The sequence below is a fragment of the Jaculus jaculus genome, chromosome 6 (genome assembly GCF_020740685.1).
Source record: "Jaculus jaculus isolate mJacJac1 chromosome 6, mJacJac1.mat.Y.cur, whole genome shotgun sequence".
In the NCBI taxonomy this organism is placed as follows: Eukaryota; Metazoa; Chordata; class Mammalia; order Rodentia; family Dipodidae; genus Jaculus; species Jaculus jaculus.
The window spans coordinates 124,133,498-124,148,705 of NC_059107.1; the positions used below are offsets into that span (position 1 = coordinate 124,133,498).

The window sequence follows — 15,208 nt, forward strand, 5'->3', positions numbered from 1 at the left end:
CTACATGCATGATGTGTTATCTTCTGTTTCACCCCTAACCTAATTTGCTGCTGCTCCAACTGGGGAAGGAAGCAAAATTGAGATTTTGTTTACCCCTCTCAAAAAAATAATAATATTTAAATGAGTAAGTAGCCAAGGAAAATAACTGTGGAAGAATCCAGAGTCATTTCTAACAGCAACATGGGACGAACACGCCACCCCTCCTATCCCACCTCATCATACAGCCTTGCTACAAGAGAGGAAAGACATTATTTACCTGCTTCTATTGAGGCTGAAGCCTGAAAGTCATGAATAACGTTTGAAGGACTGTAATGGTTTTAATCACTGGCATCTTTTTTGACAGGCAGAAGAGAGGAAAGGGCCGAGCCACACTGCACATATTACCAGGCTATTTTGGAGCAATGGCTATTGCCTTTGAAATCTTTCACCGTGTCTATACTTAGAATTCAGATGGGCCTTGGGGGAGGGGAAGGGAGCAAAGTTAATCCCCAGTTGTTTAGAAGTTGTCCTGTGAGCATGTTAGCGTCCCTCAAAATGGAAGTTGAATATATTCTCTCTGTGGACTCTGATTCTACCTGTTCTTCATAGGGACTGTCCCATTGCTCTTGGAAGTGACAGGTCCTGGTGGGTTCTTTCCAGTTAGATGTTCGAGAGGGCACGGTAATCACATTGGGAGTCTGATGCTCCCTGACAGCTAAAAGTTGGATTGAGTTTCAGGAGGTACTATATATAAAGCTGGGTCGACTTATGTCACCGCACTAATTAAATGCCATCTGGGTGGCTCCTCTGGGTATTGAGTCCGTCACCCAGTTCGGATCGAGTCAGAGGCCAAGGCGCAGAACATGATGATGGACCTTTTAGAAACTGGCTCCTACTTCTTCTATTTGGATGGGGAAAATGTGACACTGCAGCCCTTAGAAGTGGCAGAGGGCTCTCCTTTATATCCAGGGAGTGATGGTACCCTGTCCCCTTGCCAGGACCAAATGCCCCTGGAAGCCGGGAGCGACAGCAGTGGAGAGGAACACGTACTGGCGCCCCCAGGCCTGCAGCCGCCTCACTGTCCAGGCCAGTGTCTCATCTGGGCTTGCAAGACCTGCAAGCGAAAATCGGCCCCCACGGACCGGCGAAAAGCCGCCACCCTGCGCGAGAGAAGGAGGCTTAAGAAAATCAACGAGGCTTTTGAGGCGCTGAAGAGGAGGACCGTGGCTAACCCCAACCAGAGGCTGCCCAAGGTTGAGATTCTGCGGAGCGCCATCAACTACATCGAGCGGCTGCAGGACCTGTTGCACCAGCTGGACCAGCAGGAGAAAATGCAGGAGCTGGGGGTGGACTCCTTCAGCTACAGACCCAAGAAAGAAATTGTAAGCCCAGATGCTGCCGGGGGGCAGCAACGTGCAAAGGCTGATTAAATGCCTTCCTGGGGCCTTAACCTCCAGCTGCTTGGCCGCTTTTCCCTTCCCCCTTTCTCGCCCGCCCCTCAGCTCCCTCTCTAATGAACCCCGAGTGACCCAAGGAAACCATGTTCCTGAAATCAGAGGAAAGGGTACCGGGTATGGCCCAAGGAAGCCGGGGAGACACTCCCAGCCCCCTACCCCGGATTTTTTTTTTTTTTTTTTCCTAATCTGTTGCCTTGATTTTCCCACCAGCTCGAGGGTGCGGATTTCCTACGCACCTGCAGCTCCCAGTGGCCAAGTGTTTCGGATCATTCCAGGGGGCTCGTGATAACTACTAAGGAAGGTAACGTAAGGCACTGGGCTGGGCTGGGCCGAGGGCATCCATGCAGCGCAGGGTTCCTTCCGAGCGGAAAGGGCTTGGGGGGGGGGGGGGGACGGGAGGACGCGCGCAGAGAGGGGCGCAAGGACTCAGTCCTCTGGCACCGCCAAAGCGATCTTTCAGGGGACACCGGGCGGCCTGTTTTTTCTTCCTTGGATGTCACGTCCTGTGTTTCTTTCCTAACTCAGGAGGTGCAAGCATGGATTCGTCAGCCTCCAGCAGCCTCCAGTGCCTTTCTTCCATCGTGGACAGCATTTCCTCCGAGGAACGCAAACTCCCTTGCGGGGAGGAGGTGGTGGAGAAGTGACTCGTGGCCAGCGACTAGGACATGTTCCACTCATGAGAAAGACTCCTTCGCCTAATCACTTAGATTAGGTCCTACTGCATTAACATTTAGGAAGCTAGACCCCATAATTAATGAAAGGGAACCAGACATTCTCAGAGAGGAACTGTTTTGCCAAATGAAATGACAAGATCTTTTTTTCCTTCCGTTTTCCCTTTCCTTTCCTTTCCTTTCCTTTCCTTTCCTTTCCTTTCCTTTCCTTTCCTTTCCTTTCCTTTCCTTTCCTTTCCTTTCCTTTCCTTTCCTTTCCTTTCCTTTCCTTTCCTTTCCTTTCCTTTCCTTTCCTTTCCTTTCCTTCCTTTCTTCCTCTTTCTCTCATTCTTTCTTTCTTCTCCTTCCTTCCTTCCTCCTTCCATCCGTCTTTCCCTCTCTTTCTCTCTGCCCCCCCTCTCCTTCTTTTCTGGAACCATGAGGGGCTTAGGTCTAGTGCACATATTTTGCTTTATTTTCGTTTTGGTTTTGTAATATATTAATACTTCTTATGGTGACCCTTTTGTGGCATATACAAACGAACTTCATTCCTGTCTAAAGCAACGTGGGAACGGTTAATTTTACTGATTTCTAATGTATTTTTGTAAATAGTTTTAGTACTTTCATTTTTATGTGAACCTGAGGAATATATTTTAAATGTGAAATGATAGACTGTATATAAAATGTATGAGGGTCCTGGTATTGTAATATTAAAAGATTAATAAGTTTCTATGAACAAAGTTGGCCTTATTGTGATTCAACTGAAAACAAAAAACTATGAGCATATGCATACAAAAAAAAAATGAGAAACCAAATTTTAACTTAGAAACCACATAAGCCCATTCTTGCTAGTGGTTTATTTCAGCCTGATTTAAAAGGAGAAAAATGAGTTGCTTTGTTTTAAAATCTCAAACTGAGCATTTTAATTTTTCATGAAAATATCACATTTTAGAAGTGAAGGTTATCCAGAAATAATCTCTGCTTTCTTTTTATCAGAATTTGCCCATTCCCCCCTTCTTCTTTTTCTGTTTTTGCTATTCTATACCTGGTGATTTGAGTGAGATTTACTTACTTACCTTAACTACTGAATTTTCAGTATACTAAAATTTTATTAAGTTCCAAAACCAACTTTTTTTTTTATTTCCTTAAAAGCTCTTCAACTAAATTACCCCCCCCCCCTTCTTTTTGCTTTGTTTTCATTCTTTCACCTTTCAGGCTATTCCCAAGTGCTCATATGGAGTATCCAGGGCTACACTGGCCTCCTATCCAGTTTTCTTGAACTAGACTGGTCCCTAGCAGACTGAAAATATCCTCAAGGACTCTTTGGCTTGCGCTTGTTTTCCAAATAGAAAGATAAAAGAAGGGAATGATCTGTCTCTTGAGGAGGAGTTGGCTTCTTTGAAGGGAGGCCTGCTTTCAGAGATGCAAGGGTTAAATGGTTGAGGGCAAAAGACAACACAACACACATGAAACCTCTTAGCTGGTCCAAACAGCAAGGCCCCCTGAGACTGGAAGCCACAGGAGTTCCTAGATGAGGATTTTACAACGTGTGCCAGGTTTATTTATCCTGTAACCTCAGGAAGAAACGACCACCAAGAAACAGAGTAGAACGTGAAGCAGAGAGAAGTAAGGCATCTTTGTAGAAATGCTGCTTCTCTCTTACATCCTATACCTGGTACCTTCATTCATTCTGTCTATCCTTAATATCTGCCTTTTCCTTTTTTCCCCACAGCTAGCTCAGATGTGAAAATCAAATGGAATTCAATAGTTCCCAGCACAAAGGTGTGTCCAAACTTTCCAAGGGTTGGACTTCTCATTAAGTACCATGCATGGAACTTTTTCAAGAGACCTCTTATTGGGGCTAATATAGATTGAGAATGCCTTGTAAAATATTTCAGGCTAGAAACTCAGTTTTCAAAGGTTTCCAGACTCTGTAACTATTTTTTTTTTTTTTTGACTTTGAGGTTGTGCATCCCCAATCCAAAAATTGACCTGTGAAACTTTTTGAACATCATTATCTGCAGTCAGAAAGTTTGGATATTAGAGCATCAGATTCATAGTTGTGGGATTGGTATGCTTGACAGGTAGCTTATTTATTTTCTGAGCATATGAATAGTTTGGTTCTTATAAAATACTTTTCTAATACAAAAAGCTTCATAGAGGAAATTGGCATTGATCTATAATACCTTTTAAGGTTTGAGAGAAGTAGGTGGGATGGGTAGTGCAGGAAACCAATGAACCCTGTGAGGCCTGGTTACCTGAATGAAATAATGGCTACTACTGTGTAGCCCTGAACCAGTTCTAGCTTCTTAGTCCTGGTTCCTCATTTGTCAAATAATAGGATGCTAGTACTGCCTGCCTCCAGGAGTTGTGAAAATTCACTGAAACAGCCCAGGTAATGTGAACATTCACTGGTATCACACTTATGAAGTCAACATGTGCACTAGATATTAATTCTCTTTACTTTCTATTAAGAAATCTGAGTTGACTATCAGGTGTCTTTTATAACGTCAGAAGACATTGTTCTCTTTGATTTATTGGCTTTGGCTGTAGAGAGTAATAACAATTAGCAAGATGAAAATGTTCTTAGAAGTTGTTATATTTATATAACCCTATTTTACCACAATGGACAGAGAGATACATTTGTTACTTCTACTTTGGAGGATTACTTCACCTAGAAAGATACCTCTGTCTCGAAGACTCAAAGCCAGGCAAGTATCAATGGCTGTATGCTGGTGCACATAGCTCTCATGCACCCTGAAAGAGAAGACTTAGGAAATGAACATTTTGTAATGTATAGATTCACTTGGCTCTCTTTGATAATTGTCTTTCAAAAGTTTAAGTGTTACTAGCTAATAAACTCCAAATTAGAGCAATGACTTTAACATACCATAACTGGTGAACATAAGACATAAACCATAAAGCATTCACTAATCCAATTATCCAACAAAAGTATGTTTAAAGTATGTTAGGGTGGTGGGTATCCTGACTAACCATGTACATATTGTATCTATAATTTTTTCCTCAGAATCAAGATATTTTTCCTAACATGAATATACTTATATTTTCAAAACCCAAATTCTATGCATAACTAAAATAAAATATCATAATTGACCAGATTAACTTATTTATTTTAGGATTTTGAGCATATTTATGATGAGATTTGTTTTAGAAATGGTTCAATAGCAGAATGCTTTTACCAAGTCATTGACTTGTTGATGGATTTTATTCAGTCTTTGCAAACAAAATCCTTTTTATCTTTCTTACTTAGGTAACTTGAGAAATTGTTTGGAAAAAGTTTGCCTATGCAAGTCTCTTCATTAAATAGAACAAATATTTCCCAAAGAGTTCATGTGACCTCCAGGGCTATAGATGGCCTGTTAGGCTTTCCAATCAAGTCTTTGTGTGTTTGCAATTAAAATGTTTTTGTTTGATATTGATGATGATAATCTTTACCAAGGTCAAAGCTAAAATAAACAAGACCATGGAAGCAGAAAAATCAAGATATAAGAATTTGGTAAAGAAAAGCATTTTGGGATTGAATCAAAACCTCTTTCCAGAAACTTACACAGTTTTCAAGTATCAAGTAATGAGTTATTCTTATGTTATATTTTATAGAAATGATTTGTGGGACATCAAGTGTCAGCTTTCTTAGGTTAATTTCCATCATACCTGGACCATTGAATCTAAACCTGGACATTGTAGAAATTCACTTATGTCAAGTGTTCTCAGTTTTCTTCCACCTCTTTCATGAGCTTCAGGAAGGGAGATCACATAAGTACATTGTTCTGTATAACTTGAAAGTGACAGAGAAAACTCAGGATGCTAAAAGTTACCTTTATCCTTTAAGTCATTCCTCACTTGAACTTAGAAGAATTTACCACTTACCCTTTTTCCTTAGTAACATTTATCTCTTCATTTCAAAACTCTGCCTCTCACAGCACCACACCCAGAGGTTTAACATTATTTATTTATTTTCAAGCAGACAGAGATAGAAGAGAGGTAGAGAGAGAAAGAATGGGCATTCCAGGGCCTTCATCTGCTACAAATGAACTCAGATGCATGAGCCACTCTGCATATGGCTTTATGTGGGTGCTGGGAAGTTGTAACCAGATCGTTAAGCTTTGCAGGCAAGCACCTTGACCACTGAGCAATCTCTTCAGCCCCTATAATGTTCTATTTTTAACACTGAATATCTCATTGTGTAATCCAATGCATTAATACATGAGCAATAACATGCTATTTCCGCCCACAGCACCCTCCAGTCAGACCCGCAACCTCATTAAACTCTTAAAAGATGATCCTTGAAGGTCCTAGAGACAACTGTTTTGCAAGCCTAGTTCTGAGTCCCTCTGTGGGACAGAGAATAGCTGGGCCATGTGCAGGGAACAAAGATAATGCTACAAGGACAAGCTACTTTCTCTGTTCTCCAAGGCTACTAAATGTCCTTCCATAGTCCTTTGATCTCTCCTGGGAGTCTTCGAATTCAAGCAGAGGCCAATGTCTTCCTCAGCTGTTTTTCCACAAATTCTTCCTGCAGCTCTGGCAGGTACTAATGTGTTTACATAGGTGTGCTGTGCTCCCAGAGCTAATAGAAGTTTAAAATTATTTAGCATATTGGGAAGTCATCTACAACAAGAGAAAATATCCAGAACATCCTTTGTCCCAGACTGATAATGGTCTCAGGTAGGAGCAGAAGTAAATAGAGAAGGTTGGATTTTTCTATATCTACTTGGTTTCTTCCTCTAAAAGAAGCATGGAGAATTTTCAGTCATGCAGAATTCCCAGTCTGAATAAAAATTTTACTAGAAAAAAAAAAGTTATAAGCAGCACTTTGCTCATGTGGTCTGTCCATCAACAATAACATATTTGGCCATAACATTTAAAGACATATACTTTCTGCTAAAAAATGAAGAAAAAGCAATGTTTCCTGGTAGCTCATCATGATTAAAATCTGTTCGCATGTAAAATATTAAAGCCAATCAGACAGGTACTTGTTCTTGTTCAGAAAGCAAACAATGCAAATGAGGCATCCCCTCTGCCTGATCAGAGCATTGATAAATGTCCACTTACAACTCTGGGTGTGGCCACCCTTCTTTCAAACCTCATTCTGTTTGCTGCCTGACTTTGCTGGAAGATGAACAATTTTGGAATATCATATCTGGCCAACCGTTTTCGACTTTAATACATGTGACCATTCTCTACAGGAAAAAAAAAAAATCCAATGGAAAACAAGTTTTACTTTTATTTTCTCTTTGAGGAGAAATTTTAATATTGTGTGAGTTTGAGTGAAATGAGCACATTGACCACTAGTTTATTTGCTTAGGGCTTTTTGTTGTTGTTTAACTTTTTGTATGCGTCCCTGTTCAATTTTCCAACATATTCCTTTTTTCTATCAGTTCAAGCAAGCCCTGCCTCTGTTCGCTCTGTGTCTCTCTGGAAAAGAACAGAGGGAACTCCTGAATCATTTACTTCAGATCCTCCGGTTTCTTTCTTCTTCCTTCGTCTTTTTATTTTATTTATTTATTTATTTAATTTCCTGTTTCTTTAGACCTGACAGTAGTTGAAAAGTTTGTCTCATTTTTTAGTCTGGTGCTCAGAGATCTTATTTTCGCCATTTGAGCCCCAAGGGCCCTCAGCCGTCCCTGTTTCTGCCCGGCAGAGCTCATTAAGCAGCTTGGTGCTTGTGTTTTCTTGGCTTCTTTAGTTCCACTCGCCCGTCGCACTCTGGTAAATTTGTTTTGAGATCACCTTACCAAAGACAGCCTTAACCCCTGAGAACTCCTTACTGATGGAGGCCCCTGACTGACAGCGTGTTCCCGGCCCAGGAACCCAGAGAGAGAAGCTCGCAGGGCCACTGGGCTGAAGCCCATGGAAGTGAGCTGACATATTGAGCTCCACCAGCCCTTCCCCAGGGCCTGGGAGGGCACTACCCCCCCACCCCCACCCCTATGTGATGGGAATCACTTAGCTCTCTGGTTCCATTTTGTCTTTTTTCCAAAGGGACAGAGTCCTTGGAAAGAACTGAGGGACTATGGAAAGGGTTAAGTTAGGTACTTGCCAAACAGGAGACTCAGTAACTTTTAGCCACGTTATTTAAAACACAGAGGGGACAGCAAGCCAAAGACAAAAGCTGAACCTTCTGGCCCTTCAACTATAAGGACAAAGTTTGTGTTCAAATCACCACTGTTTTAGCTACTCCAAATATGCTAACAGAAGGATGGAGAGAAAGAGAGAACATTGCGTCCCTGCTGACCAGAGGTTGAGGCTTCACCGGGTTTCTGCACGATAATATCCCGTAGTCTCAGAGTGTACTGCAAAGGTTCAAAGCACTGCCCTTCCAAACATTTCCGTCACAGTGAAGGAGAAATCCTGTACCCCTAAGAACTTGGTTCTTTTATTCATGTAACCCTGGGCACTGTTTTCATTTCAAAGGCATACATTTTTAAATAGGCCTAAATAGGTACTGTTGGATATCACACTGGCCAGTTGAATGAGTAGCCCATCAGTGTGTGAGGGAGCCTAATTTTTAAGGAAAATGGTTATTTTCTGGATGACAGCATAAAAAAAGAGATAGTGTTAGCAAACCTTAGAAATTGATGCTGTCACTCTCCCATCAGGTTTTTAGTATGTTCCTCTGGAATGATCCCATACACACAAAGTTACAATTACTGTGGCCCCCTACAGATGCCAAGTCAACTAACTAGTGATGCTTTAGGAAAATTAACTAGACACCATCATCATGGAAAGAAACGCTCTCCTCTTCAGTCACTGGAGACACAGAACTCTTAGTGAACTGAAGAAAACCTAGTGGAGTTGAGAGCACTCTTTTTTTTATTAACTTTTTTATTTTTTATTTTTTGAAGTGGGGCTGTAATCCCAGATCCAAAGCTTTATGTAGACCTGAATTTCTTCTATATTAACGCTATCTCTCCGCACAAGTGATCTGAAAGTGGGTTAAAGATGGAGAAGAAATAGCAAAGACTGATTAGTAGACTCATTTTTATTTAAATAACAGCTTTTCCTGCTTGCCTTCTCTTCACCAATGTTTCAAAGACTGTGTTGTAATTGCATCTCTAGAAGGCTTTTGCCACTGAAGTGTGTGAAGTCACTCTGGGTTGGAGGAGCTGGAAATTTTACACTAGCCTGGGATTGCTGTGCCAGCAGCTGGGACGCATCTGTAACGGTGTTAGTTTGCCTGAAAGCAGAAAATTAGCGACCCTAAAGCCCAGCTTGGCTGTTTAGTCTGTGGAAATGGTAGGGCGGAACAGAACACACTGGGGAAAAGAGGATTGCCACTGGAAAGGGTCTTTAGGAGTACAAAGCCAGGCTTTACCCATTGCCCATCCTAAGGGCATTTTCTCTGCCAATGTCTGATTTGTCGGGTTCTGGTTGAGGTCTGGAGTATGTGCAATAGAGATGAAAACAAGGAAGAATGAAAGATCTCTTCTTGAGACTTCCTCCTTTAGATGAGCAGAAGTGACATGAAGAGGGAGCTGGAGGGAGTTTCACCTTGAAAAGAAAACTTCCACCTCCCCCATTAATAGCCCTGCCAATGAAACGAGACCATCTGATCAGAATTTTACTCTTCCAATCTTAATCAAATAGATTTTAAAGCACTACATACTAGGTTCACTCCATGACTAAACATGTCACTTCAGATTTCTAGCAACTCTGACCAGAGATAAAAACTTCTCAAGTAAAGTTAGTGAAAAAGGCAGATAATTACCTAAGAGCAAGGTCCAGGATTCAGACAACAGGTTAGCTTCAGATGTCAGATGGAAATAGGGAGTCTTAGGTATTATTATTGTTGTTGCTATTATTATAAATTACTTTAATGTGTGATCAGTTGCAAGAAGCCCTTTCAATTGGTTTTGTATTAATTTTTATCATTTTTTTTTTGGATCTTTTAATAGAAAGGTATCACTCCTAGGCCCCCTTTCCTCTGTCCAAATTCTACCGAGGGTCTTGTTCTGCTCCTTACGGGTTCACTTGGTTTGGGTGATCTGAAGTCTAAGTTGGGGGCAAATAATGCAATAAAGCCATTAGCGTCAAAAGGGCCAGTAAACAGTAAACTGTCTCTAGAGGGAAGGCACAGGGTTTGCCCAGACAGCCCCTGTGGGGGTTGCAGTGGGATATGCTAATAGTGCAGAGCCACTGGAACCAGCCTCCCTCCCCCACCCCCAAGAATATATAAAGAGCCTGAATCCCAGCCCGCGACCCTGGCCAACAGGCATCTGCCCTTGTTAATTACAGAGAAACAACCCTGAGCTCCGCCTGGGATTTGCCCATTGCAGAAGCTAGAGACTGGTGTTTCTCCCTGATCTCTCTTGCTTGCTGGGTCCAGGTGCACCACCTGCCTCCCCACATAATGGACATGATGGACGGCTGCCAGTTCTCACCTTCAGAGTTTTTTTACGAAGGCTCCTGTATCCCATCCCCTGAGGGTGAGTTTGGGGACGAGTTCGAACCACGGGTGGCTGCCTTCGGGACACATAAGACAGAGTTGCAGGGCTCAGACGAGGATGAGCACGTGCGGGCACCTACTGGCCACCACCAGGCTGGTCACTGCCTTATGTGGGCCTGTAAAGCGTGCAAGAGGAAGTCCACCACGATGGACCGGCGCAAGGCAGCTACCATGCGCGAGCGGAGACGCCTGAAGAAAGTCAACCAGGCTTTTGAGACCCTCAAGAGGTGCACCACGACCAACCCCAATCAGAGACTCCCTAAGGTGGAGATCCTCAGGAATGCCATCCGCTACATCGAGAGCCTGCAGGAGCTGCTGAGGGAGCAGGTGGAGAACTTCTATGGTCTGCCTGGACAGAGCTGCTCTGAGCCCACCAGCCCCACCTCCAACTGCTCGGATGGCATGGTAAGCCACAGCCCGAGACCCCAGTCTTTTCTCAAAATCTGTATATGTTGGCAAAGCGGGTGCTGTGAGGTAGGATAGGGTCGGTTATTTTAAAGGAAGAATTCACATGTAGAAAGATGCCAGGGAACAAGTGCTGAACAAGATTTTAGTTTGACATGCTGTCAGGTTCTAGATGTACACTGTCATGGGGGGTCGGTGGGACTACAAGTGACTGATCAGATATTTTCTCTTTGCCTTACTTAGTTCATTACCAAAGTGGACCACTGTGGAGTCTGCCACATTTTTTTTTTTAAACTTAATGAAGAACTAGAAAGGTCTGGCTGGAAGGAGGTGTTGACATAGTCTTTTTTTTATGAAGGGTGTTTGTGCCAGTGTTGCCAGGTTTTAATGTGATTTTGCCCTGGGAAAGTGTCCCCCTGCCCCCAGAATTAGTGTGGCTTCCTTCCACACCAATCCATTTAGCATGGTTAACCCAATGCACATTGCTGCTGAATTCCACCCCGCTTCCCTGTGCTGTTGTTCTTCTCTTCCAGCCCCCAAGGTTGACCTCCACGCCCTGGCAATTTAGAGAGGGCCACTTCTAACTAAATCAACGCAGTGAAGGGCATAACATATGCTCAGTGTACCAGGCTGGTTGACAAGCACTGTCTTACCCTAGGTTAGGGCACTTTTTGCCAAATCTTGAAAACTATACCTCTTTTACATTCTTGTATTATATAGCCTGAATGCAACAGTCCTATTTGGTCCAGAAAGAACAGCAGTTTTGACAGCATCTATTGTCCTGATGTATCAAACGGTAAGAACTGATTACTTCAGAGCCATTCAAAGACCAGTTCAATGTTCATAGTCTCATTAGTAGTCTGTTCTTCCAAGAGGGCTGGGGAAGGGAATGGAAGGCATAGCTTTGAGAGGGAGCTGTATCCTGAGTGAAATGATCACATATATTTTTTTCTACAAATTACCCTAACACACACACACTTAAACAAAGATACACACACACACACACACACACATACACACGCACTCATACCCACATACTTTTGCTTGAAATATTACCAGGTGGCTTCTTCAATTACTCTAAACCTCCACCCTCAAGAATTGCCAGATATTTGCCGCAAATTTCTACGTCAGGCTTTCTGGGATCATCTGACCTTTGTGTCAAAGGAGCTGACCTACAGTTTAAAGGGGAAGGGGCATAAGCCAATCTATCTATGCTGGGATATGTTTTTTTATTGCTTTTCTCCTTGCATCATTAGCATATGCTGCGGATAAGAGTTCCTTATCCAGCCTGGACTGTTTGTCCAGCATAGTGGATCGGATCACCTCGGCAGAGCACTCAGTGCTGCCACTCCAGGACCCGGCCTCTCTTTCCCCAGTTGCCAGCACCAATTCACAGCCTGCAACTCCAGGAGCCTCCAATTCCAGGCTTATCTACCATGTGCTATGAACTAAATATCTAGTCAAGATAAGTTCTGCTGACAGGGCCTATGACACGGGAGGAAGGAAGCTCAACCATGTCCAAAAGGAAGACAAGCTATATAGATCAAGTGCTTTACAATTGTAAATTTGTAAATATTATCTTGCCACTTTATAAGAAAGTATATTTAAGTAAAAGTCATGACTGCAATTAATTCTTTTTCTCATTTTTGTCATCTTTATTTTTGTATTGGATACATAGTTCCAATAATATTGTTTCATTGAAGATTTCTTGTTGCAATGCTTAACTTAAATGTATATTGCTATCAAAATATCTTTGGTGTTTAGATCTTTATCTTTTTTTCTTCAAAACATTTTAATAGCTGAGACTAAGTTACAGGGATTTAAAAAATATATTTAACTTTGGTCTTCTATTTAATCTTTTGTTTATATTGTATTAAATGGAAATATAGCAATACTGTCTAATGGTATGTATTTTGATCCTTTCTTAGAAGAAATGCATCTTTTTAATGTAAGCACTAAAAAGTAAAGTGTGGATAATTTCAAGATAAAAGAAATTTTGGAAATTCCACCATAAATAAAATAAACTTATTTACTCAAAATATTTTGGTTCTTCATTTTTTAAAGGATATTTCTAGTGGAATTAGTAGTCAGTAACATGGAATCCCTAAGGTTGGGCTGAAAATACTCAAACAATTGGCTTTGTATATAAATGTGACATATACAATCTTAGGGAAATAATTAGGTCAAAAAATGTCAGTGATGAAAATATCATCTTTTAATTTTAAACATATTTCAAGGAAGCTATGTTAATAAAATATTTGCCTATCATATTATAATGTCCAGTGCTCTATGTACAAGTATGATAGAAGTTACCCAAGATAGCACATAAGAAAATTGACTAAACAATATTATAGCATTTTACTGAGAAATCATGATTTATTACTCCCTTTTTCTATATGCCTGAAAATATCTTTGTAAATTAACATACTAACATTATCAATGAAATGTACAAAAATGGACTTATTTCCTCATTCTATTATAAAGCTAACAGATAAAAACATATTCAAACTACGAAATGAAGTTTACTATTGCCTCCATTTTTACAGCTTTTAAAATTTCATTAATCATATTAAGTATGTGTGTGAAATAGACTCTCATCCTTTATTATTCATCACTTTAAAGCTCTTCCAGAAAGAATTGAGTTGGAAAATTAAGTGGTTAAGTGGAAAATTCAATTGAGACAATCACTGGGACAATTTTCACAAGTTTTCCATTGTTATCAAAAGGAAATAACCCTGGCCAACTATAGGAAATAGCTGTTAGCAGAGAGCTAATGGTTTCATCTGCGAATTTGTTTTATTTTGTTTGTTTCTTTTCTTTTTTTGAGATAGGTTCTGGCTATGTTGCCCTGGCTGGTGTGAAACTTAATGTAAAGTAAGATGACTTTGAATCTGCAGCTAATCTCCTAACTCTGCCTTCAGAGCACTGGGATTGCAGACAGATGCCACTTTACCCAATTTACCATTTCATTTGTATAGTAATGTAGAGTTGCTGAGAGTTTGTGATTACATTTTGTGGCTGTGGTGTGTGTGTGTGTGTGTGTGTGTGTGTGTGTGTGTGTGTGTGTGGAGACGAGAGATGTATGTTGTAAATTTACCTCAATTGATTTCCACATTATGTTTTGAATCTAGGTGTCTCCCTGAATCCAGAACTCACTGGTAAGGCTAGAAAAACTAGCAATTAAGTCTGAGGTATACTCCTGTCTCTACATTTGCAGTGCTGGGTTTATAAACACATGCCAACATGGCCAGTGATTTTATTTTTAATGCAACAAGGCATGAAGACTCTTTGGCAGAGGTTGATAGTGCTTCTGTTCTCAGGAGTGTTGCTCCTTTCTGACTGATTGTCTTGTGCTTCTATAATCAACAGGCTTAAGGGGGGAAAAGGGCTGAGGTAAAAATAACAGTATTGTGGTGACTTCACTGCCCTCCTTTAGCATGATATGGAATGGGAACTGTGATTTCTGGAAGATAAATAATTCTTTACTCAGGAGCTAGGATGGTAAGGATTTAAAGTAAAAAAGAATTCAATATGTGGCTTCACCACAAAGTTAACTTATTCACTTGTATCAAACGTTATACTAGGCACAATTTCCCCTTGTGATATTTTGAGAGCATTTGGAGTCTTACTATTCATAATAGTATTAGAAAGGACGAACCTAATCAAATATTCATTTTCTTTAAGTTAAAGTTTTAAACATAACTGCATTCTACCTCTTTGAATAAAATTAAGCAGAAGATGTAAGGAAACTTTCATTCAAGTGTAGGAAAGTTTATTTTTCTTACTAAATTATAATTATTTCTATAAGTATGTAAGTGTATTTCATGAGGTCAAAGAGTAACACAATGACTCAAGGTAGGTAGAGCTTTCCCAGTGATCTGATTTGAATACAAATGACAATTAATTCTCCACACCAGGTTGCTCAAGGAATCCATTTCCAATATTCTAATGTGGAAGGCCCAGGTCTGTTTAGAATATGGCTCAGCACAACACATTATTTCTAGTCATCCCTGCTTTTATTCAGCTAGTAGACCTTTGGAAATTAGTTCTTTAATGTTTCTGTCCCCAAATAGTCTTCTGTACTCTAAAAAAGCAACAGGGTTGGGGAAAGGGTGGCACTGACACACCATGCAGCTAAGTAGAAAATGTGGCCATCTGGAGCTCTCCTGGGTAACACAGTCTGGCTGCCACCAAACCACTTCCTCTCAGCTGGTGGATGCCAGGAAATGATGCAGGCAAATTTCTAGTAA

At 41.1% G+C, this 15,208-nt stretch overlaps 2 protein-coding genes across 2 annotated transcripts; both read left to right on the forward strand.

Annotated features, from left to right (window-relative positions):
* The first annotated feature begins 842 nt into the window (after positions 1 to 842).
* Myf6 (myogenic factor 6) lies at positions 843 to 2,080 on the forward strand. Its single transcript, XM_004650140.2, has 3 exons — positions 843 to 1,361; positions 1,647 to 1,737; positions 1,962 to 2,080. Exons 1-3 carry the CDS (start codon positions 843 to 845, stop codon positions 2,078 to 2,080), a joined length of 729 nt encoding a protein of 242 aa, XP_004650197.1.
* Positions 2,081 to 10,457: 8,377 nt separating this feature from the next.
* Positions 10,458 to 12,405, forward strand: Myf5 (myogenic factor 5). Its single transcript, XM_004650141.2, has 3 exons — positions 10,458 to 10,958; positions 11,679 to 11,754; positions 12,215 to 12,405. The coding sequence occupies exons 1-3, from the start codon at positions 10,458 to 10,460 to the stop codon at positions 12,403 to 12,405; spliced, it is 768 nt and encodes a 255-aa protein (XP_004650198.1).
* The last annotated feature ends 2,803 nt before the right edge of the window (positions 12,406 to 15,208 follow it).

Bases quoted from the DNA above. Each gene is read 5' to 3' on its own strand.
- Myf6 (XM_004650140.2), top strand. From the start codon at position 843: ATGATGATGGACCTTTTAGAAACTGGCTCCTACTTCTTCTATTTGGAT. The intron at 1,362-1,646 runs GTAAGCCCAGAT...TTTTCCCACCAG, and splicing joins ACAGACCCAAGAAAGAAATT to CTCGAGGGTGCGGATTTCCT. The intron at 1,738-1,961 runs GTAACGTAAGGC...TTCCTAACTCAG, and splicing joins CGTGATAACTACTAAGGAAG to GAGGTGCAAGCATGGATTCG.
- Myf5 (XM_004650141.2), top strand. From the start codon at position 10,458: ATGGACATGATGGACGGCTGCCAGTTCTCACCTTCAGAGTTTTTTTAC. The intron at 10,959-11,678 runs GTAAGCCACAGC...TGTATTATATAG, and splicing joins CCAACTGCTCGGATGGCATG to CCTGAATGCAACAGTCCTAT. The intron at 11,755-12,214 runs GTAAGAACTGAT...TTGCATCATTAG, and splicing joins TTGTCCTGATGTATCAAACG to CATATGCTGCGGATAAGAGT.